Raw genomic sequence first — 25,640 nt, forward strand, 5'->3', positions numbered from 1 at the left:
AAACCTAGGTCTCTTTAAGCCAAATAAATGTATTCAAAGTTCAGCATGCTTCATATGTGCTCAAAGAATACTCCTGAAGTTATAGGCAGGTGAAAATAAATTCTGATTAATCCTAAATACTATTAAATATACCAAAGCAACTGGAAAACAAAATATTTTAGGGTGATTGAGTAATTTCAAGATCCTAAATTAATCGCTCTTATCTGTGGAGTACACACCTCTGACAGGAGAAGAGCTGAGATTCCCATCTGCCAACAGGCTGCTGATCAGCACCTTTAACACATGCAGATGTTTCTGTTTTTATACCAAAGAAAACTGCATAGATTTTATTCTCCCATGGGAAAATGCAGCCAAATCATGATAAATTGGTTCTTTATATCAGAACACATAGCAAATCTGAAACCATTTTACAATTTACTTTATTTCAGAAAGCCCCTTAGTTTGGAGCTCTTAAAATCCAAAAGATAAACTTTCTTAATGGAAAGATTCCTTGTTACCATAAAATACTGGACCACAAAAACAAAATTAAGCCTAAAAGGCATTATTTGTCTAAAGGCTTTTAATGTTTTTACCTGAGGCTTGTAAGAAAAAAGCATTATTTTATGTTAAATTAAGTCGCTCAGTCGTGTCTGACTCTGCTACCCCGTGAACCGCAGCACGCCAGGACTCCCTGTCCATCACCAGCTCCTGGAGTCCACCCAAACCTATATCCATTGATTCGGTGATGCCATCCAACCATCTTATCCTCTGTTGTCCCGTTCTCCTGCCCTCAATCTTTCCTAGCATCAGGGTCTTTTCAAATGAGTCAGCTCTTCACATGAGGTGGCCAAAGTATTGGAGTTTCAGCTTCAACATCAGTCCCTCCAATGAACACCCAGGACTGATCTCCTTTAGGATGGACAGGTTGGATCTCCTTGCAGGCCAAGGGACTCTCAGGAGTCTTCTCCAACACCACAGTTCAAAAGCATCAATTCTTCGGCTATCAGCTTTCTTTATAGTTCAACTCTCACATTCATACATGACCACTGGAAAAACCATAGGCTTGACTAGATGGACCTTTGTTGACAAAGTAATGTCTCTTCTTTTTAATATGCTGTCTAGGTTGGTCATAACTTTCCTTCCAAGGAGTAAGCGTCTTTTAATTTCATGGCTGCAATCAGCATCTGCAGTGATTTTGGAGCTCCAAAAAATAAAGTCTGACACTCTTTCCACTGGTTCCCCATCTATTTGCCATGAAGTGAGGGGACGGGATGCCACGATCTTAGTTTTCTGAATGTTGAGCTTTAAGCCAGCTTTTTCACTCTGCTCTTTCACTTTCATCAAGAGGCTCTTTAGCTCTTCTTCACTTTCTGCCATAAGGGTGGTGTCATCTGCATATCTGAGGTTATTGATATTTCTCCCGACAATCTTGATTCCAGCTTGTGGTTCTTCCAGCCCAGCGTTCCTCATGATGTACTCTGCGTATAAGTTAAATAAGCAGGGTGACAATATACAACCTTGACGTACTCCTTTTCCTATCTGGAACCAGTCTGTTGTTCCATGTCCAGTTCTGACTGTTGCTTCCTGACCTGCGTACAGGTTTCTCAAGAGGTAGGTCAGGTGGTCTGTATTCCCCTCTCTTTCAGAATTCTCCAGAGTTTATTGTGATCCACACAGTCAAAGGCTTTGGCATAGTCAATAAAGCAGAAATAGATGTTTTTCTGGAACTCTCTTGCTTTTTCTATGATCCAGCGGATGTTTGCAATTTGATCTCTGCTTCCTCTGCCTTTTCTAAAACCTGCTTGAACATCTGAAAGTTCACGTTCACATACTGCTGAAGCCTGGCTTGGAGAATTTTAAGCATCACTTTACTAGCATGTGAGATGATTGCAATTGTGCAGTAGTTTGAGCATTCTTTGGCATTGCCTTTCTTTGGGATTGGAATAAAAATGGACCTTTTCCAGTCCTGTGGCCACTGCTGAGTTTTCCAAATTTGCTGGCATATTGAGTGCAGCACTTTCACAGGATCATCTTTCAGGATTTGAAATAGCTCAACTGGAATTCCATCACCCACTAGCTTTGTTCGTAGTGATGCTTCCTAAGGCCCACTTGACTTTACATTCCAGGATATCTGGCTCTAGGTGAGTGATCACAGCATCGTGATTATCTTGGTCGTGAAGATCTTTTTTGTACAGTTCTTCTGTGTATTCTTGCCACCTCTTCTTAATATCTTCTGCTTCTGTTAGGTCCATATCATTTGGATGGGTCCTTTATTGTGCCCATCTTTGTGTGAAATGTTCCCTTGGTAGCTCTAATTTTCTTGAAGAGATCTCTAGTCTTTCCCTGTCTATTGTTTTCCAGACTGAAAAATTCTCTTTTCCCACCCCTGTCTATGTCTATGTCTTTTTTAGTTAAATATGAATTCTTTAGACCTATAATTTTCTGTTATCATACATCTTGTTTTGTCATTGACCTGTATTTGTGAATCTGTTTATTTGTATGCATTCTCTCACTCATGAATGATCACCATCTACAATCATGGAGAAAAACTATCACAAACTGAATTCCTTCCATGCAGCAGCAATTTTTACATCTTTATGAGCTTCCGTTCTTCTATCTGATTTTGAATTTTTTTTTTTACTTTATGCTCAATTACAGAGTAATTTATTTAACCCCACCACTTCAATCATTTATTTATAGCTGAAATCAAATGTCCATCCGAGGCCTAAATTTGAAATGCTAGTGCCTTCAAGGTTTTGGTGATATTTCCTTCTGTACGTTGTATTTTATGCTCACTGTTTCAGATTTCATTTACAAGTTACCTCTAAGGTCTTTATCTTTCATTTTGTCTCTGGGCTCCAGATCTGTTCTTCTGACTCTCCAACTTGAGCATCTTCATGTGGCTTTTGGACATGTTCAAGAATTTTGAAATATTAAAACATTATCTGATTTGTTCAAAATTAATTTTCTTTTTTAAAACAAAATTATATTAGTAATGTTATTTTGATGTTTACCAACCATAATGATTATTTTTAGCCTTTTCATGTTTAAGAAAGAGGATTTGGGACGTGGCTAAAGATTTCCTTTTTATAAGCATGAGGAGGAAGTAAAAGTAATATTGTAGTGTTCTAATAAAACTTTACAGCATTCAAAAGCACTTTGATATCTGTTATTCATTAGCTAAACTTGGAATTATGAAAGCGGAGAAGAAACCGGACTGAGAGACATATGCCTACTCTCTTAACGGGTGAAGATTGCAGAAACGATGATACTTGAGATCTTATTCTAATAGTATCTTCACAACACTTAATACCTGTATGGTTGGTACGCAGTTAATATTCAGCATAACAAAGAATTAAAGATATTCAATTGTTTTTTAATATCCCACTTCTGTTCCTGGTGCTATACTGGCTTGTGTGTTAGTGTTAGTTGCTCAGTTGTGACTGACTCTTTATGACCCCATGGAGTGTAGCCCACTAGACTCCTCTGTCCATAGGATTCTCCAGGCAAGAATACTGGAGTGGGTAGCCATTCCATTCTCCAGGGGATCGTCCTAATGCAGGGATCGTACCCCGGTCTTCCGCATTGCAGGCAGATTCTCTACTGACTTAATCTTGCCTCAGATACCATTTTTGAAACTTCATCATTAGAAATGAACTCTGTCCCTCTTTTATTACTAACTTTTTACTGAGTACTGGAGAATGTCTGTTCTCAGGAAGCTTCCATTATATGGAGGGAGATATTGAAATATTAATGCATACATTACCAGGAACTAAGAGCTCTGATAAGAAATAGTATACAAAATCTATAACAAGTGGTTCATATGGCACAAAACAATCAAAAATGCCCCCACTGTAAAACCCGATTTGTGTGTCCAGAGATGTGCAGCTTGGAAATCCTGGCTGAGTTGGAGATGAGGGATAGAAAGCTGGTGAACACGTGGGCAGGGCCTTCAACCAGGACTGGAATAGGAAAGGCCTCTGGGAAATCTTCCCAGTAGGTGGGGCATTCCAGTGAGTCTTTGAAGGGATGGATGGAATCTAAGCAAAACTTTATGGGAGAAAAGATACATGAACATAGAGGGCGTTGAAATTATGTGGAGAAAAGAGAGAAACTTGGTGTTTTCATTATTTTGTTGTTCGTTCTCATAGGACATATCACTGTCACTGAACCCAAATATTTTTTGTTTGTTTTGTTTTTCCCTCTTGACACACATCCCTTCAATCTCCACCTGTATCAGGTCTCTTACTCTGCCCAAAACTGTCATTTGTCCGTTCTAAACTTCATTTACCTCTTTTCTGATAGACCCTGCTCTTCCTTCCCTACCTCTAACCACACAGAAAGGTCATAAATGACTTTGAAAGAGAAAACTTACATCTTCAGTATATAATAGGCATGGATTTTATGGATAGGAAAGCTTTTTGTACTGACCACTTTCTAACTTAATTTTAAATAGAGACATTTCAAGTTGAGTTTTGCATCAAGTGAAAAAATATTAAAGTATCCATATGAAAAACTGGAAAATATGAAAGAAAATTAAAGATAAAATCCAGTCTAGAAATTAGTAAAATGGACAATAATGTTTTCCAGAATAAACAGTATAAATGGAAAATTTGAAGGAAATACATAATCATTTAAATGAGTTTGTACTATAATTTTTCTCTTCGTGCATCTATTTAGATTCTCTGGTTTATAAAGGGGAACTCTGGCTGGTGGTCCTTGTTGCTCAAGACCTCAGTCAAGTCAGTTGTTGAGTGAGCAGGTATCATGGATGACTTCTCAGCTGATCTTGGTGTTTTGTTATTTATTTATAGGAAATATGGAATACTAGCTTTTGTTTTATTCTTTTCTGATGACATTATTCTCATCTTTTCTCCTAGGCATTTAGAGAAGAAATTGCACCAATCAACTTAAAAGTTAAAACAATGAATGATTTATCCAGTCAACTGTCTCCTCTTGACTTGCACCCATCTCTAAAGATGTCTCGCCAGCTCGATGACCTTAATATGCGATGGAAACTTTTGCAGGTGTCAGCTGATTCCTCTTCATAACACAGGCTTACACCTTGGTCTTTAAGCCCTACCCCACTGTTCTACCACTTGCCATCCTTTTTTCTGTCTTTATGGGTTGTATTTAATAATGGATTTCTAGCATATGATGCGGAGAAGGCAATGGCAAGCCACTCCAGTACTGTTGCCTAGAAAATCCCATGGATGGAGGAGCCTGGTAGGCTGCAGTCCATGGGGTCGCTAAGGGTCGGACACGACTGAGCGACTTCACTTTCACTTTTTACTTTCACACATTGGAGAAGGAAATGGCAACCCACTCCAGTGTTCTTGCCTGGAGAATCCCAGGGACGGGGGAGCCTGGTGGGCTTCCATCTATGGGGTCACACAGAGTCGGACACGACTGAAGTGACTAGCAGCAGCGGCAGCAGCAGCATATGATGACATTAGTTATTTGTCTTTCTGTATCTTGAACCCAAAGGCCTCATTTACTTTTGAATATAGATTTTAATGTAATTTTATAGCATTTTCTTCATAGGATTTTTGTAGAAAATTGCAAAAGGTCAAATAAATCACAGTAATTGAATCCTATGGTAGGTCACAGAAACATTCTTTCCATAATGGCTCATAAAGGAGTCATTTTTCTTACTTGAATCTTGGTGTTGTTGTTTTTTTTTTCCTTTTGAAAAGTTAAGAAAGTCTCCATCCTTCTACCACTGCTTGCTTTTTCTGTATCTTGCTCATTTTTTCTGGCTAGCACACTTTGGTATAATGGTATTTACCTTTTGCTCTTAGATCTTAGTTGCTCTAATGTCGTTGTTTTAATGTAGTTGAGCATTTCAGTTTTAAAAGAGTCAAACCAGGAAGAATCTTGTTGAGTGTTCAGTTCAGTTCAGTTTAGTCGCTCAGTCGTGTCCGACTCTTTGACTAAATATCAACAAGTCACCACGTGTTCCAGTCAGTAATTTTTGGCTTAGTCTTTGTAGAACTTTGTCACATTGAGTGTCCAGTTTCTAGGTGTCATAATAATAATTTTTTCCACCGAAAAGTAGCGGGATAGTTTAAGTGAAAAGTGAAAGTGAAGTCGCTCAGTCATGTCTGACTCTTTGCAACCTCATGGACTGTAGCCTACCAGGCATCTCCGTCCATTGGATTGTCCAGGCAAGAGTACTGGAGTGGGGTGCCACTCCACCTTCTCCAGGGGATCTTCCCAACCCAGAGTTTGAACCTGGGTCTCCCGCATTGCAGGCAGATGCTTTACCCTCGAAAGGCCCAGTTTAAGTGGAAGATTGAAAAAAAATAATGCTTACTAGTGTCTCTATATGTTTTGGACCTAAATTGAAGTGATATTTGACAAGATAAATATGCAATTTTGAGGTAGCACATAAAACTATTTTATTTCAGAGGTATACTATTTTATAGCATGGTAGGTCCTGAATAAGTCCTTTTCCCCGCCAAGTGTTTTGAATTGCTCAGTCCTGTCTGTCTCTTTGTGACCCCGTGGACTATAACCTGCCAGGCTGCTCTGTCCATGGAATTCTCCAGGCAAGAATACTGGAGTGGGTAGCCATTCCCTTCTCCAGGGAATCTTCCCTACCCAGGGATTGAACTCAGGTCTCCTGCATTGTAGGCAGATTCTTTATCGTCTGAGCCACCAGGAGAGCCCCATGATGGGTCCTGAATTAATTCAACTGTTGAAACACCTAGTGGTTTATATTTTCTTCATGAAATTGAAGAAGTTATAAATGAGTATATAGTATTAAACAGTCTTTTCTGTCTTTGAAAAGAATATTAATCTGGGATTAGTAAAGCAGAATCTGTTAAACTCATACATGCTTTTCTACTGAGTAGAACAGAGAAGCATTTAACTTTTACTCTATTTCATTTGACTCTGCTGCATTTCTCTAATTCATTATCTTCATGCTGGTATTGGTGTGGTCCATCTTGATTCCCTTGACACTCTGCTTCTTTTGTTACCATCTGCAAAGTTTAGAAGTCAAGGAATATGTTATGCATGAAAAAGTTATTCTTTCATCCTGATCTCTGAGCTTGGTAATCACTAGAGCTCAGATGTTGCTGCTGCTGCTAAGTCGCTTTAGTCGTGTCCGACTCTGTGTGACCCCACAGACAGCAAACCACCAGGCTCCTCCATCCCTGGGATTCTCCAGACAAGAATACTGGAGTGGGTTGCCATTTCCTTCTTCAATTCATGCATGCATGCTAAGTTGCTTCAGTCGTGTCCAACTCTCTGTGACTCCATGGACAGCAGCCCACCAGGCTTCTCTGTTCACGGGATTCTCTAGGCAAGAATACAGGACTGGGTTGCTCAGATGTTAGTTACTGATTAAATATGAGGAGCTCAATTTATGCTGGCTGACAGTTATATTACATTTCAAGAGTAGCATCTTGTGCTCTCCGGAATGTAAAAGTGTGGTATTTGAATGCTTTTGGTCACAACAAACCAAGAGCTTGCTAATGTAGTTTTGATAGCTAACCAGGAATAAATGGAGGTACCCAGTGAGCCAGAGACACACGTTCCATTTAAAGGCAGCTGGAAATAAGATTGGCAGTCTAAGTGGAACACCTGTCTAGCACTACTAGACAAAAACCAGGAAAAGGAAATGGAAATGTCAGTAGCCTGTGTGCAGTTGTTACTGATTTGCAGTTAATTTCTCGGGGTACCAAATCTGCGTTTTCAAAATGTAGAGAGCTAAGACTGTGTGTAAACAGATATAGAGAGTGTATTATTCACCTGGTGTCTACTTGAAAACTCCCAAGTCAAAATGATAGACATGAACTTGGAGGAATATAAGTCATCCCATGTTTATATGTCCTTTCACTCTCCATCTGTATCTGTCATCTGTCTCATCATCATCTATTTTTTTCCCTTGGAATATTTTAGACTTCTTTTTACAGCCCCGTTTACCACCTTCCTTACAAAAGAGAGATGAGTAGCCACTGACCCCATGGCCGCATCTTTAGATGCTTTAGAGTGTTATTGCTTTTGACCAAAGTGTTGAATAATGTCAAGACATAGATTCTGACATCAGATGGATTGGGTGTGAATACTAACATTGCCACATGCTAATAACTTTATTTCCTTGAACACCTCTTTAGGTCTCCATATCTTTATCTGTAAAACAATGATTATAACGAGTAATACTTATTCTATGTGAGTTTTGTGAGAGTTAAAAGAATTCACATAAAATACCTAGAAGAGTACCTGGCACTGTTTACTGTTACTTGATGTCAGGAGTCTATTTTCATACCCATACTTTGATTTCAAATTTAGAAGAGTCTGTACCAGCAATCATATCTTGGGCTATAGTACCATTTATTATAGTACTTAAATCAAGGTTATTATTAAGGTCATTGTTTTGAAATCAAATTATTTCTCGTATATATATGTGCAGGTTTCTGTGGATGATCGCCTTAAACAGCTTCAGGAAGCCCATAGAGATTTTGGACCATCCTCTCAGCATTTTCTCTCTAGTAAGTACCAATAGGCTGATTTCCAGTTAATTCTTTAATTGAATGAATCAGCATATTATTTTACTTTTACTCAAGAAACTATATCCTTTGCTATAAATATATGTGCTTTATTAGATGAATATAAAAAAAGAAGATCTCAATATCAGTGGCCAGTCAATACCCAGTGCTTATTGGTTACTGTTTGAATCATCTGGTCATGGTAAGTCTTTGAAGTGAAGCAAAAATTAATTCATCTTTAGCTAGGGTTTTTCACTGAACCATCTGTTGTAATAACTAATATAGTATCCTATTGCTGTGCCATATGCAAAGATTTTGAACTTTTTCACAGGAAAGAAATCATTTTTTTATTTAAAATTTTTAAATTAATTTTCCTACTTAAAAATGCATGTTTATTTTCAATGCACCTGGAGACTTAAAAAAAAAAAATTCCCCATAAATCTTTGAGAAGATTCTGGTTTATTAAGCTCATTGCAATCATGCTTAGCTTTTCTTCTAATTAAATACTGCAGATTTAGCCAAAGCACATATGTAAGTTTTATGCAATAGTCTTCAACTGAAATTTTTCATTTTATGAACTGACTGTTCATGAGATCTTTAATAAGTAATTTGAGCTCTTTATCACTCACTGCTAAGGAAATTAAAGAATATCAGACTCAGAGTCACCCAGATTGAGATTAAAATATTAATTTTCCCTTTTACCAGGACTGAAAAGTCCTGAAAGTTCATTTTTTTAGTCTTAAAATTACTAAAATAATACTTATTTCCTCTGATTGCCTTGAGATTTAAATAATGAAACATACCAAGTTACACAAAACACCCAGCACAGTTCTTGGCACCAGTGCTTTCTCTAAATGTTATTCGTTTCCTTTCCTTTTTTCTGGAAAACACACGTAAGCAAGCACTTAGTTTAATTTAAGTGAAGGTTGAAACTTAATGCAAAGCTTATTTTTTCAATTATGGTACCTTTGTATCTACAGCCATAGAGAAAACTGAAATAATAATATTGTGTCTTCCAGCTAAATTTATTACATTTATATTTTCTCTTAATATTTGTCACGCTTGATAATTTGCTTTACCTCAACTCAAGGTCAGGCTTTTCTCACTCTCACAATTTCGAGAGTCCTAATCAGTCCTTCCTAACTTTCCCGTCCTGCGTCTCTAGTGCTCAAGCCAGCTCTCTCTAGCGTGTTTCTGCGTCTGTTTCATCTCTCCCTTTCTCTCCCCGGTCCTCCCTCACCCCATCACTCCCACAGCTGTTTCACACACCTGAGCTCTTGGGTAGCCTGTCTTTGAAATGTTGAGTTCTTCCTGGAATGTGCTGTCTCCTTGGCTGCCATAGTGCATTTCCAAAGTTTGGCTACTCTCGGTGTTCATGAGTAAATAGGTTTGCTTCATTATTCATTAGCTACGAATTACCCCAGATTGCTTACACTTAATTTTATGGAACATAAAGCTATATGCTGAGACCAAAGTAAAGAGAGATTTAACAAATCATTGAGATTCTATGGTTCTATAGTGTATGTATTTATTAGTATTGATGAAACTGAACACTTTCACCTAGTAACCATTCTTTCATAATAAAAATCAAACTCTTGCTCTTTAGCAAGTGAAACTTTGTAAAAATTGTGAAACTCCAGCACATTGCCCTCCATTGCCTGGCATGGATAGTCCAGGAGGTCAAAGTTATTCAAATCAAAGCAATCATTAAAATGAATGGAGAATTGTACAAAAAAAATTCCAATTAATAAATTTAGTAATTGTTATCCACTGCTGCTTGAAATCTTTGGCTTTATTAAATTTCTTGAACTTTAGCCATGGTTATGAAAGGAGCCTGTTTAGTTAGGCACAAAATAAAGACTGACCTATTAGCTTGGTGCCAGTGCTGAAAAGGGGTTGGCTCTAATGAGAAATTTAATATACCTAGTCCCACATTGTCATCCCCTTTTTATTTTTTCATGGACACAGTTCAAGAAGGAAATGCTCACACTTTAGAAAGAGAGGAAGGGTTGTCGAATAGAAATATTGCTGACTGGTGGTCCGAAATCCTGAAATCGTGTTTGAGCCCAGCCATTTATTTTTGGACAAGTTATTTCACGTCTAATATTTAGTTTCTCATTGTTGGCTTCCTTATTAACAGACATATTGAAAATGCTTTATAAAGTTTAAAATGCTAAATATTAGTAAGTAGCATTATGACACCCTATTCAGGAGGGAAAAAAAGAAAAAGCATTAGCAACAGCTGGTTAAATGAGAATCTAGTGATATTTGCAACACTTTAGATGGATTTGCTTGTTTTTTTAGTTTATTTACCAAAATTCCTTAAAGGTTCTGGATGCATAGGTACAACTCTACTTGTCTTAAAATAATTAATGTAGAAAAAATACTTATAAATAGTAAATGGAATTGTAAAAAATTTATACCTCAGTAAAACAAAACATAAAATCTCAATCATAGTGCTGTCTAGTGTATAAAAGTAGGGAACTGTATTTCCTGTGCATTTCAGATGAAAATAAGTATGTGGAATTCTTCTATCTAGATAATTGCCTTAGTCCTTTAAAACCTTTGGGCTATGTTTAATTTTCCCCTTTAAAATCCATATAATTGAGTTTGTTTAAATGACATCTGTACTAGTTATTCTGTGCCTATGAAGCAAAGTAAAGAGTATTATTAGTGACCTAGAAAATTCAATCTTAAGAAATCTAGTTTACAATCTTGGTATACATAGATTGTAGATTATACCTAGATTTTGCCTCGGTAAAATTAACTTTGGCTTTAGCTTAATCAAAATTTATACAGCATATGTATTTTCAAATAAGTTTTAAATGTTGATTGTTAGAAACAATAAAATGTGATTTTTAAAAATATTTATATCAACAGGTTCAATTAGAGTTGGCATTGGAAATTGAGACTGTGTTGTTTCTTTCCATGCTTTAAAGGAATCTTTAAAGCTACTCTTTGTTTGGCCTAGCATATTTCATAATTATAGGAATCCAGCAGTTCTCATTGAATTTGCTATAAAACATGTTCAGTTGTTTTGCATTAAGGCGTAAGACATAAGAGTTAGAAGTGTTTCCAATAACCTCCGTTTGTTTCTTCAGCTTCAGTCCAGCTGCCATGGCAAAGATCCATTTCACATAATAAAGTGCCCTATTACATCAAGTAAGTTGATTTTAATTCTCCTTTATGATACCAAGACAATAAAATTGTGTTAATAACTTAAGAGGCTTTTCCCATGTAACTTTAAAAACTGGATTTCAAACCTATTATAGGAAGGAATTTATGTTTATATGGATATAAAGAATATATATTCAATATTTGAAAAATTAATTTAAAAATCAGACTGATATTTGTAATTCATTATATTAGGCTATAGGTAATATAGCTGATATTTTTATAAAGCAGATATTAAAATCTTCAGGGAGAAGGACAAAATTCCTAAATATTCTTGACATAATGAATACAGTTTCTCCAACTGTATTGCTTCTAAACCATTTTTGTCTCCCAGAAAATTCATCTAAAAAGTACTTGTACTCTTCTTATTTTAGTCCACCAAAAAGAAACAGGATTTTATCCTTAAAAAGTTCAATATTTTCAATATTCAATATTTGTGGAAATTATCTGCAATTAGTTTAGGCTTATTATCCTGCACTTTTGTTGTCAAGTTGACAATTTCTCCTTTTTTACATAGTAAGTTTTTCCATATTATGTAACATTTTATAAATCTTGTATAGTTTATACAAGGTCCGCATAGGATTTGATCCTTGCCTCAGTCTGTGTGTTGTCATTGGGCAGAATGGTAAAACACATCTTGGTAAATGGTAAAATACAGTGTGATAAAGGTGATGAAGTTGTAGTTGAATCTATTTTATATTTCAAGTGAACGGTGGCTTCATTTTGAGAGAAAAAGTTCACTGTATCTGGAGTTAACTGTCTCAGATTAGTCCTATGACCATAGGCAAGTCAAGTGAAGATCTCTCGGCCAAGTTTCCTTTATATCTTTCCTAAAGTGCCATGTGGTATCTCCAAAATTCGTGCCAAGACCAATAGTCTATTTTTCCAGTATCCCTCCTCCTAAAAACTTTGTGTGTGAATTCAAAATGCTTACAAAATACCATTTTCCTATGAAGGTTTTATTGTGGTCTGAAATATATCCTCATATTTAAAAAAAAATAATTTTGCCATAGTTCATAGCAAATATAATAAGCAATATATGTTACATTGTCTTAATACAACTTAATACTTTTATCAGTGTATAATCTACTGAAAACTGAGTTGTGATAAATTTAGTATAAGGTAGTAAAACAGAGGATGGGTATCAAATTTATGCAGGCATGAAGGGAAAGAAGTCAGAGGCTCAACAAACTGACATTTTTATTCAGAGAAGATGCTCTGGAAATGAGTTTATCTGTACTATTTTTCTAGACTCTATATATATGCGGTAATATGCAGTGTCTGTTTTTCTCTTTTTGACTTACTTCGTTCTGTGTGACAGACTCTAGGTGTATCCATGTCTCTACAAATGACCCAATTTTGTTCTTTTTATGGCTGAGTAATATTCCACTGTATATATGTACCATATTTTCTTTTTTTATTTATTTTAATTGGAGGCTAATTACAATATTGTGGTGGTTTTTGCCATACATTCACATGAATTAGCCACAGGTGTACATTTGCTCCCCATCCTGAACCTCCCTCCCACCTCCCTCCCCATCCCATCCCTCAGGGTCATCTCAGTCCACCAGCCCGAAGCACCCTGTCTTGTGCATCAAATCTGTACTGGCAATCTATCTCACATATGATAATATACATGTTTGAATGCTATTCATTCAAATCATCCCACCCTCGCCTTCTCCCACAGAGTCCAAAAGTCTGTTCTTTGCATCTGTGTCTCTTTGCTGCCTCGCATATTGGGTCATCATTACCATCTTTCTAAATTCCATATATATGCATTAATATATTGTATTGGTGTTTTTCTTTCTGACTTAGTTCGCTCTGTATACTAGGCTCTAGTTTCATCTACCTCATTAGAACTGATTCAGATGTGTTCTTTTTAATAGCTGAGTAATATTCCATTGTGTGTATGTACCACAGCTTTCTTATCCATTCGTCTCCTGATGGACATCTAGGTTGCTTCCATGTCCTGGCTATTGTAAACAGTGCTGCGATGAACATTTGGGTATGTGTGTGTCTCTTTCAATTCTGGTTTCCTTGGTGTGTATGCCCAGCAGTTGGACTGCTGGGTTGTATGGCAGTTCTATTTCCAGTTTTTTAAGGAATCTCCACACTGTTCTCCATAATGGCTGTACTAGTTTGCATTCCCACCAACAGTGTAAGAAGGTTTTTCTCTGCACCCTCTCCAGCATTGATTGTTTGTAGACTTTTGGATAGCAGCCATTCTAACCAGCGTGAGATGGTACCTCATTGTGGTTTTGATTTGCATTTCTCCAATAATGAGTGATGTTGAGCATCTTTTCATGTGTTTGTTAGCCATCTGTATGTCTTTGGAGAAATATCTATTTAGTTCTTTGGCCCATTTTTTGATTGGGTTGCTTATTTTTCTGGAATTGAGCTGCAGGAGTTGCTTGTATCTTTTTGAGATTAATTCTTTGTCAGTTGCTTCATTTGCTATTATTTTCTCCCATTTTGAAGGCTGTCTTTTCACCTTGCTTATAGTTTCCTTCATTGTGCAAAAGCTTTTAAGTTTAATTAGGTCCCATATGTTTATTTTTGCTTTTATTTCCATTACACTGGGATGTGAGTCATACAGGATCCTGCTATGATTTATGTCAGAGTGTTTTGCCTATGTTTTCCTCTAGGAGTTTTATAGTTTCTGGTCTTACATTTAGATCTTTAATCCATTTTGAGTTTATTTTTGTGTATGATATTAGAAATTGTTCTATTTTCATTCCTTTACAAGTGGTTGCTTCCCTGGTGGCTCAGACGGTAAAGTGTCTGCCTGCAGTGCTGGAGACCCGGGTTTGATCCCTGGGTTGGGAAGATCCCCTGGAGAAGGAAATGGCAATCCACTCCAGTATTCTTGCCTGGAGAATTCCATGGACTGAGTAGCCTAGTAGGCTGCAGTCCATGGGGTCACAAAGAGTCAGATATGACTGAGCGACTTCACTTTCACTTTTCACAAGTGGTTGACCAGCTTTCCCAGCACCACTTGTTAAAGAGATTATCTTTTCTTCATTGTATATTCTTGCCTCCTTGGTCAAAGATAAGGTGTCCATATATGCATGGATTTATTTATCTCTGGGCTTTCTCTTTTTTTTCCATTGATCTATGTTTCTCTCTTTGTGCCAGTATCATACTGTCTTGATGACTGTAGCTTTGTAGTATAGCCTGAAGTCAGGCAGATTGATTCCTCCAGTTCTTCTTTCTCATGATTGCTTTGGCTATTTGAGGTTTTTTTGTATTTCCATATAAATTGTGAAGTTATTTGTTCTAGTTCTCTGAAAAATACCGTTGGTAGCTTGATAGGGATTGCATTGAATCTATAGACAGCTTTGGGTAGTATACTTATTTTCACCATATTGATTCTTCTGATCCATAAATATGGGATATTTCTCTATCAATTTGTGTCCTCTTTGATTTCTTTCATCAGTGTTTTATAGTTTTCTATATACAGGTCTTTTATTTCTTTAGGTAGATTTATTCCTAAGTATTTTATTCTTTTCATTGCAATGGTGAATGGAATTGTTTCCTTAATTTCTCCTTCTGTTTTCTCATTGTTAGTGTATAGGAGTGCAAGGGATTTCTGTGTGGTAATTTTATATCCTGCAACTTTACTATATTCATTGATTAGCTCTAGTAATTTTCTGGTGGAATCTCCTTAAGGTTTTCTATGTAGAGGATCTTGTCATCTGCAAACAGTGAGAGCTTTACTTCTTCTTTTCCAATCTGGATTCCTTTTATTTCTTTTTCTTCTCTGATTGCTGTGGCTAAAACTTCCAAAACTATGTTGAATGGTAGTGGTGAGAGTGGGCATCCTTGTCTTGTTCTTGACTTTAGTAGAAATGCTTTCAATTTTTCACCATTGAGGATAATGTTTGCTGTGGGTTTATCATATATGGCTTTTATTATGTTGAGGTATGTTCCTTCTATTCCTGCTTTCTGGAGGGTTTTTATCATAAATGGATGTTGAATTTTGTCAAAGGCTTTCTCTGCATCTATTGAGATAATCATATGGTCTTTATCTTTCAATTTGTTAAAGTGGTGTATCACATTGACTGATGTGTGAATATTGAAGAATCCTTGCATCCCACTTGGTCATGATGCATGATCTTTTTAATACATTGTTGGATTCTGTTTGCTAGAATTTTGCATCTGTGTTCATCAGTGATATTGGCCTGTAGTTTTCTTTTTTTGTGGCATTTTTATCTGGTTTCGTGTTAGGGTGATGGTGGCCTTATAGAATGAGTTTGGAAGTTTACCTTCCTCTGCAATTTTCTGGAAGAGTTTGAGTAGGATAGGTGTTAGCTCTTATCTAAATTTTTGGTAGAATTCAGCTGTGAAGCCATCTGGTCCTGGGCTTTTGTTTGTTGGAAGATTTCTGATTACAGTTTCGATTTCTGTGCTTGGGATGGGTCTGTTAAGATTTTCTCTTTCTTCCTGGTTGAGTTTTAAAAAGTTATACTTTTCTAAGAATTTTTCCATTTCTTCCAATTTGTCCATTTTATTGGCATATAGTTGCTGATAGTAGTCTCTTATGATCCTTTGTATTTCTGTGTTGTCTGTTGTGATTTCTCCATTTTCATTTCTAATTTTGTTGATTTCATTCTTCTCCCTTTTTTTCTTGATGAGTCTGGTGATTGGTTTGTCTATTTTATTTATTTCTCAAAGAACCAGCTTTTGGCTTTGTTGATTTTGGGTATGGTCTCCTTTGTTTCTTTTTCATTTATTTCTGCCCTAATTTTTATGATTAATTTCCTTTTACTAACCCTGGGGTGCTTCATTTCTTCTTTTTCTAGTTGCTTTAGGTGTAGGGTTAGGTTATTTATTTGATTTTTCTCCTCTTTCTTGAGGTAGGCTTGTATTGCTATGAACCTTCCCCTTAGCACTACTTTTACTATATCCCATTGGTTTTGGGTGGTTGTATTTTCATTTTCATTCATTTCTATGCATATTTTGACTTCTTCTGTGATTTGTTAGTTATTCAGAAGTGAGTTGTTTAGCCTCCATATGTTTTTATTTTTAATAGTTTTTCTTCCTGTTCAGTTCAGTCACTAAGTCGTGTCCGACTCTTTGTGACCCTTTGAACCGCAGCACGCCAGGCCTCCCTGTCCATCACCAACTCCTGGAGTTTACCCAACCCATGTCCATTGAGTGGGTGATATCATCCAACCATTTCATCCTCTGTTGTCCCCTTCTCCTCCCGCCCTCAATCTAGGTTCACAGAGTTACATGGAGAGGAGAAGAGGGAGGAGGGAGATAGAGATGACCAGGAGGAGAAGAGGGGGAATCAAAAGGAGAGAGAGCAGTCTAGCCAGTAATCAATTCCCTGTTTGCTCTCCACAGTCTGGAACACTCAGAGAGGTTCACGGAGTTCCATAGAGAAGAGAAGCGGGAGGGAGGAGATAGAGTGACCAGGAGGATAGGAGGGGAAGTGAAAAGGAGAAAGACCAGTCTAGCCTGTGATCAGTTCCCTAAGTGTTCTCCACAGCCTGGAGCACCCAGAGCAATTCACAGAGTTAAGTAGAGAAGAGAAGCGGGAGGGAGGAGATAGAGGCGACCTTGGGGAGAAAAGGGAGAGTCGAAAGGGGAGAGAGCAATTAAGCTAGTAATCACACCCCTAATTAAAAATGGGCACTGAAGATTGGATTCTTAAAGATACAAATTTGATAACAAATACAAAATTGATAACAAAAGCCAAGATTAAAAATCTAGAGTTTAGACTCTCAAAACTACAATATTAACAAAACAAAATCACAAAAGTTATTAAAAAATATGAAATTTGCTTTTAAAAATAGGACCTTTGTTTTTTTGCAAGGTAATAGTAGGTTAAAAATGAAAATTAAAGGAGTAATAAAGAACTTAAAATTTTAAAAATGATAATAGTAAAATATATCTAGGAATTTCTCTGGAGCTGTTGAGGGCAGTGTGGGGCCAGTTCAGTTTCAGATAGCTCCTTGTTCCAGCTTATACTTCTTCTCAAGGTCTATAGGTGCCTTCCAATGTAGTCAATGCTAACTACAGGGGTTTTAATCTGTTGCACCTGTCACTTCTAAAGTGATTCTCTCTTCTTTGTTTATTTTGGCTTCCTCTGTTTGCAAGTCTCTTCAGTATCTAACTTCCACCCTGACACAAGGGGGTGAAGGTGGTCATTTATTTAGGCTCACTTGTTCAGTTGTGCTGTGGGATGGAGGAGCACTGCAAACAAATATCACTGGTGTGTGTGGGGAGTGCTTGCAGTGTCTGGGCCACACTGGGTTTGCCCCTGCTCACGGTGTGTGTGCTTTCCCGTTCTACACTGCTCAGGCTCCAGGCTGCTCTGCAGAAACTGTCTAAAGCAGGCCCTGCATTGTGTGCACTTCCCAGGTCTAAGCCACTCAGGTTCAGGTTCTCGGGTATTCCACAAAGGCACAGACTCGGTTGGGCCTGTGTTTTGTGCCCTTCCCATGTCCGAGCAACTCAGGCAACCAGGTGCTTGGCGAGCGCACTCTCCCCAGGTGGATTGGTGTGTCTTATGACCTCCCCGGTCCCGGCTGATCGGTTTCCCAAGCGCACAGCGGGAGCACCGTCTCAGGTGTGCCATGTGTCTCCTCTAGGGAGCTAATCTCTGGCTGCGGTCCTCCTGGCGGATGTCAACCGTCCAGGATCTCAGGAAGATATAGTTAGCAACTGGGAGCCTACTCACAGTTTGGTAGAGGATGCCATCTCTGAGGCCGAGTTTGCCCCTCACCTTCCGGCTCTGGCTGTTCCCCGCCTGCCTCCCTGCCTCCAGCGGGGGATGGACCGGTCTGCTGCTGGCTGGCTCGCCTCTGGTATTCGCTCAGTCATTCTGTGAGCAGGCCAGCAGTGCCTTACATTAGAGCTTTTCGCGGAAATGTTCTCTCTCTCTTGTTCCTCTTTTTCTTTTTTTTTTTGTCTCTCTGGCTAGCCCACAGTTTGGGTTGCTATCTCACATTCAGTTCAGTCCAGTTCAGTTCAGTCGCTCAGTCGTGTCTGACTCTTTGCGACCCCATGAATCACAGCACGTCAGGCCTCCCTGTCCATCACCAACTCCCGGAGTTCACTCAAACTCATGTCCATCGAGTTGGTGATGCCATCCAGCCATCTCATTCTCTGTCATCCCCGTCTGCTTCCACCCCTAATCCCTCTCAGCATCAGACGGGAAAAACCATAGCCTTGACTAGACGGACCTTGGTTGGCAAAGTAATGTCTCTGCTTTTTAATATGCTATCTAGGTTGGTCATAACTTTCCTTCCAACGAGTAAGCGTCTTTTAATTTTATGGCTGGAATCAGCATCTGCAGTGATTTTGGAGCCCAAAAAAATAAAGTCTGACACTGTTTCCACTGTTTCCCCATCTATTTCCCATGAAGTGATGGGACCAGATGCCATGATCTTCGTTTTCTGAATGTTGAGCTTCAAGCCAAACTTTTCACTCTCCTCTTTCACTTTCTTCAAGAGGCTTTTGAGTTCCTCTTCACTTTCTGCCATAAGGGTGGTGTCATCTGCATATCTGAGGTGATTGATATTTCTCCCGGCAATCTTGATTCCAGCTTGTGCTTCCTCCAGCCCAGCGTTCCTCATGATGTACTCTGCATATAAGTTAAATAAGCAGGGTGACAATATACAACCTTGACACACTCCTTTTCCTATTTGGAACCAGTCTGTTGTTCCATGTCCAGTTCTAACTGTTGCTTCCTGACCTGCATACAGGTTTCTCAAGAGGCAGGTCAGGTGGTCTCGTATTCCCATCTCTTTCAGAATGTTCCACAGTTTATTGTGATCCACACAGTCAAAGGCTTTGGCATAGTTAGCTCCCTCAGATTGTCCTCAGGGCGTTCAGGCCCAGTCCTTACCATAAACAATGCAATCGGTGCCTCCCTGTTCAGCCCCTACTTGCTGGTGGCAGACCTGAGCGTCTGGGCTACTTTTCCACTGGGAGTTGCAGTTAAGCGCATAATCTGTGGATTTTATTTATTTATTTTTTCCTTCTGGTTATGTTACTCTCTGAGATTCCAAAACTCCCCACAGACCCACCAATGAGAGGGTTTCCTGGTGTTTGGAAACTTCTCCTCTTTTACGACTCCCTCCCTGGGATGGGTCTCCATCCCTAACTCTTTTGTCTCTTTTTATCTTTTATATTTTATCCTACCTCCTTTCAAAGACAAAGGCCTGCCTTTCTGGGTGGCTCGTGTCCTCAGCCAGCGTTCAGAAGTTGTTTGGTGGTTTTGCTCAGTGTTCAAATGATCTTTCGAGGAATTTGTGGGGAAGAAAGTGGTCTCCCCATCCTATTCCTCCACCATATTAGGACCGCCCCTCTGTACCATATTTTCTTTATTCATTTTTCTGTCTGGATGTTTAGGTTGGGAGGCTCAGATATGTTCTCTGTGATAACCTAGATGGGTGGGTTGGTGAGGAGGTGGGAGAGAGGTCTAAGATGGAGAGGACATATGTGTATATATATATATATAGCTGATTCACTTCATTTTGCAACAGATACTAATACAACATTTTCAAGCAATTTTTCTCCAATTAAAAAAAGAGAAGATGCGATCATCTAATTCAAATGTGACATTTTAATTTTTATTCCATATAATAATAATGTTATAGTATTGGAGAATTTTAATTTGCTTGGTGAATATTGACTTGAATATTACGGGTTTTGATATAAATCTGACATACTGCAGTAGGCAGAATCTGGCTGTGTAAAAATGTCCACTTCCTGACCCCTGGAAGAGAGTATATTAGGTTATATGAGGATGTAGAAGTGGACATGATCCAGGGATACAGGCAGCTTCTAGAAGCTGTGAAAGGCAATATGCTCGCAGAAACTTCAGAGAGGAACACAGCCCTGCAAACCTTGATTTCAGCTCAGGGAGACATGGATTTGAATTTGTTACAGCATGGACTGTATAGACTGTATTTGTATGGACTTCTAGATTTTGTATGGTACATGTATCAGTTTTCTATTGCTACTGTAACGAATTATCATCCATGTCTTCCTGAGCTGGAATTAAGGTTTGCAGGGCTGTGTTCCTCTCTGAAGGTTCTGAGATCACATCCCCTTTCTTTGACTTTTGCAGCAAATAAAAATAAATGTTTTAAAGTAAAAGGAATTTTTATATGTTCAAGTCGATTAAATTTGACTGAGCATTACATTGTCTAAGTCAGAATTTCACTAGATCAATATTTTTATAATTTGGGGAGGATCTAGCCGAATTGTTTCCTTGCCCAGTCTACAAGTTCTTATGGGGCAGGCAGGTAAAGTGAAGGCTGGTTTCTCTGGCATTTTATTTGCTAGAGTGCATAACTAGCATTTCAAAATAAGTATAACATAATGATGGCCAATATTTTTAATGTGGCCGGTAGGATTGTAGCATCTGAAAAATTTTGAATGCCATTAATGCAAGATTGGATTTTCTTTAGTATTTTAAAATTTTAGTGTTAAATGTCTTAGGATTTTCAAATATTTCAAAATCTGCCTGTGTATATAGAATGAATTTTCTTATATTTAGAAAACTTGTTTAACCAGATTGTTCCATTTCTTGCTCTGTTGCAAAACCTAATTATGCCATACTAAGAAAATTCAACTCAAGGCTTTTATTCATCCCTTTTTTTTCATCCCTTTTATTTCCTTTATACCTGAAACTCTGTGGATGTTAACTTTTAGTTGACAAAATGAACAACTTATACAAAGCACATTTAGACCTCATAAAGAAGGCACATCAATCACTAGAGATAAGGTTATGTAGGCCAGTGTTTCCAGATGAAAAATTATTATGAAAACAAAATATTATTTCCCATATAAATTAATAAATAAGTAAATGATGAATGAAAAGCATTTTAATATATACTTCCCTTTGCATGGTTGCACAAGTAAGTAGAAAAAAAATGTTAGAAACACATTTTACATGATTGTCACGCAACTAGAGTTTCCTGGAAGATATTAAGATATATTAATTTGACCAACAAGAAAGTCATATTTCAGTAGAAATATTAGATATTTTCAGTATTTAAGTATACAGTTTTATGTACTCTAATGCTATAGTAAGAAAGTTGGCAGAGAATATGAGGGACAAATTGTTTTTATCTTGTATTTTAATTTTATAGGTTAGTTAAAACATACTCGGATGGTTTCTCAAAACATTTCTTTCTCTCTATTAATATTTTGAGGTGAACTGCCATGGTTCCATGACTTATTTGTTTCCAGAAAAAGATAGGATATAGATCTGAACTGTAAGAATCTGTATAGTGTAAATCCCTCTGTTAACATCTTAAGTTGAAACTCATATCTTTAAATGATACTTGCTGCTTATAAGGTAGACTTTTCAGAGCTGATCTAATTATTTTTATTTTCTACTATAGTCCAATACCAACTCATTGCTCCATCAATTTAAGAAAATTTGAAATGGCTCTTGCTGCCTTCACAGTGTACAATAATACTGTAAAATTGAGATCTCTTTCTTTGTGAATTTTTGGCCCTGCATTGTGCTTTGTATAAGTTGTTCATTTCCTCAACTAAAAGTTAACATCCACAGAGTTTCAGGTGTAAAGGGAATGATGAATAAAAGCCTTGAATTGAATTTTCTTAATATGGCATAATTATCATGTAAAACTCATTGCTTCTCTTTTTGATGCAGAAATAATAATAATAATTCAGAGTCATAGAGGGTGATAATAATGATCATTGTAATAAATGATATGTTTTGAATATTCACTTGCTGTCCACTGTGCTAATCCTATGCCTGGGTTATTTGTTTTAATCCTCACTGTAGCCCAGTGAAGTACAGGTACTATGGTGGTGGTTTAGTCGCTAAGTCGTATCCGACTCTTGTGACCCCATGGGCTGTAGTCCGCCAGGCTGCTCTGTCCATGGGGCTTTCCAGGCAAGAATACTGGAGTTGATTGCCATTTCCTTCTCCAGGGGATCTTCCCGACCCAGAAATCGAACCCAGGTCTGCGGCATTGCAGGCAGATTCTTTACCAACTGAGCTATGGGAAGCCTATAGATACTATCATTACCCCCATTTATAGACAAGGCTTAAGTCATAAGTACACACATAACTTGCTTGAGATCACATAACTGGTACATGTCAGAGCTGGGATTCAAACTCCAGTGGTTGAACCCTTGACAGGTATGCATTTACCGCCTCTCATTCTCTGTGTTAGAAGAGGTAGAGAACAGAAATTTTTAGTCCACGGAAAATTGGGGTGGGATGAAAGATTATATTTAGGGAATGCAGTCAAGTGGAGAAATTAGGAGCAAACCTCCTTTCTTTCATGGTGTAGACTGGTTACCATCTAATATGCACCTGCTTTGTGTCAACAGTGAAGTTCAGGGCTGTCTTAGCACAAGGCCTTGCTTTCTTCCATGCTGCACTTTGCCTTTTCCATAGGATTCTCTATAAACTATTTTCTGTAGGCCTGATGTATGATTAGGGCTTCCCTAGGGGCTCAGTGGCAAGGAATCCGTGTCGATTGAGCTTGTATCACCTAAGCTCAACCCCTGGGTCATGAAGATCTCTTAGAGAAGGAAATGGCAACCCCCTCCAGTATTCTTGCCTGGGAAATCCCACAGACAGAGGAGCTTGGAAGGCTACAGTCCATGGGGTTGCAAAAGAGTTGAACATGACACAGCAACAAGATTTGATTAAGGAAAGTTCACACTGTGGTCTGACGATGGACTAAGGTGCTCTTCTGTAGATAGTGAATGTTGTTCGCCACAGTCCTGCCAGTGGGATGGTGACAGTTCAGAGGTGGTGGGGAGAAGACTGCCTGGCCCTCCTCTGCTTTTTCTCATGCACAGGGTCTGGAGGTTTCTGACACTGGGGAGATTTCCATCTGTGAGGAGCTTGGCCAGCAAAGCTGGCTTGTAGGTCCCCTGGGGCTTTTAGCATAGCTGCTGCTCTACCTTATTCAGCTTGTTAAGTAAGCCATCCTGGTTCATAGAATTTCACAAGGGGTAGTTAGGAAATAGAGCTTTCCTCTCTCTCTCCGCAGTGACTTCTCTAAACCCCACGTGTGTGACTTTTCAGAAAGCCCTAGTCTTAGTACAGGTGATGATTCTGCTTTTTATGACAGCTTCAAGCTCACAGCTCAGTTCTATAGCTTTATTTTCCCCATTAGAATCTGAAGTGCAAAGTTTAATTCTTTCTAATGCAGTCACACACACCCAGCTTTAACATGAAGACTTTAGTCATCTCTGATTATGTAGATAATACCTGTCACCTTCCCTACAGCTGACATTCCTCAATCTTACAATGTATTCACCAGAATAAATGAATCTTCAGCTACAAATACCACTACCTTGCAGTCTCTGCCTTTTCTAAAGCCTCCTTATGAATAGGTCTAAATCAAGATTTCCCTCCATTTATTACGTCTCTTTTATATTTTCCTTTTCCATCCTTGTGTTCATTATGGGTAATCCTGCAATACTGCTTTGGACCCCTTTCTTGCCTCCCAAGGGCACCCTCTGCTGCCCTAATTCATCAATTCCTAGGAAAAAAGATGAAGTTTATAGTTGTAAATGAAATCTTGGAGAGCAAGTAGTTGTTCTTTATAGCAGTCATGCAATTTATTTGCATAAACTGTATATACTTGTCTCATTATGTATGTACAGTCTAAAGGAGAGAATTAATGCTTATTTCTTTAGAGGAATTGTGAACCCTGCCTAGATGATGTAGGTGAAATATTTCTCCCCTTAATAAGAGGAGAGAGGAGTGGCAGCATGGAAAAATTCAAATATCCAGCCTCACCAGGAAATCACAGCTAACAAAGGTATAACAACATCAAAAAAGAAATTAACATAAAACATTTTCTCTTTAAAGTTTAAGGAAACTCATCCCAAAGCAAAATAAATCCACAACAAAGATATTTCTAACAATGAAAGATACAGTTCTCTCTGAAAGGCTTCCCAAAATAGCCCTCATCTGTCTCCTCCTCATCAGGATGGGAAAGGGTATCTTTTTGGTTCCAGAATTTTAAGTGGAGAAGTCTTGGGACATGCTTTGAGTCTCTTTCCAGAAATGGGGCTTGTGTTTTTGGTTTTAATGATAAAGAAATAAATGAAATAGAAATATAAGAGAATGTCCTAGAGAGTCTGCTTTTCAAGAAATGATCTGTGACTTTATTTTTATTGAAAATAAAATATTTAAAACTCACTGAGCTGAATCTGCTGATGAGGAGGTAAGGATGAATTTGCTTTATGAGAGAATTAAGTACCTTGGGATCACTTAACCTCCTGGGCTTGGGGGTAGCTTCAGACAAAGGAGCGTACCTTAGCTTACTTGGAAACTAAGCAGCAGACTGCCTGCTCTGCAGCAGCCCCAAATGGGCAACTCCTAGAGTACTTACCAGAGAAGGAAATAGCCACCCACTCCAGTGGTCTTGCCTGGAGAATCCCAGGGATGGGGGAGCCTGGTGGGATGCCATCTGTGGGGTCTCACAGAGTTGGACACGACTGAAGCGACTTAGCAGCAGCAGCAGCAGCAGAGTACTTACCAGTGTAAATAGTTTTTTGAGATAATTTAGGTGGAGTTGACGTTGTCTTAGAAATATATTGACTAGTTCAGGACTTGAGAAGATATCTTTCCTGCCATTCATCCATATGTTGCTGGTTCCAGAGATATTATAACCATGAAGTGGAATTTTGGCTTGGAATCTTCTGGATTACTCAGCTTCATTGATTTATAACAGCACCATCAGTCATACTGTACATTTTGATTTTTAGGGTCAGGGAAGCAATTAATAAAGGCTTACCGTATAGCATAGGAAGGATCATTGAGGGATCATTCAGTTCAGTTCAGTTCAGTCACTCAGTCGTGTCTGACTCTTTGCGACCGCATGAATCACAGCACGCCAGGCCTCCCTGTCCATCACCAATTCCCGGAGTTCACTCAAACTCATGTCTGTCGAGTCGGTGATGCATAGGAACCTGGAATGTTAGGTCCATGAATCAAGGCAAATTGGAAGTGGTCAAACAGGAGATGGC

At 38.3% G+C, this 25,640-nt stretch overlaps 1 protein-coding gene and 1 long non-coding RNA gene across 11 annotated transcripts in view; one reads left to right on the top strand and one right to left on the bottom strand.

Moving 5' to 3' along the window:
- The window catches only part of LOC148776352 (uncharacterized), a 51,791-nt gene extending 33,333 nt beyond the window's left edge, over positions 1 to 18,458 (bottom strand). Inside the window, exon 1 of the long non-coding RNA XR_016038449.1 lies at positions 18,337 to 18,458. This is a non-coding gene — a long non-coding RNA (uncharacterized LOC148776352). The remainder of the gene's footprint in view (positions 1 to 18,336) is intronic.
- UTRN (utrophin) overlaps positions 1 to 25,640 on the top strand; it is a 567,941-nt gene that overhangs the window by 451,490 nt on the left and 90,811 nt on the right. For 9 of the 10 annotated variants that reach the window (XM_055433618.2, XM_055433617.2, XM_055433621.2 and 6 more), the window contains 3 exons: positions 4,860 to 5,006; positions 8,399 to 8,477; positions 11,576 to 11,636. In XM_055433618.2, the coding sequence (XP_055289593.2) occupies positions 4,860 to 5,006; positions 8,399 to 8,477; positions 11,576 to 11,636 (287 nt within the window). The remainder of the gene's footprint in view (positions 1 to 4,859; positions 5,007 to 8,398; positions 8,478 to 11,575; positions 11,637 to 25,640) is intronic. The other variant, XM_055433623.2, reaches the window with a different exon arrangement.

This window comes from Moschus berezovskii, chromosome 10 (genome assembly GCF_049115385.1).
Source record: "Moschus berezovskii isolate FMDL1 chromosome 10, NW_MosBer_1.0, whole genome shotgun sequence".
In the NCBI taxonomy this organism is placed as follows: domain Eukaryota; kingdom Metazoa; phylum Chordata; class Mammalia; order Artiodactyla; family Moschidae; genus Moschus; species Moschus berezovskii.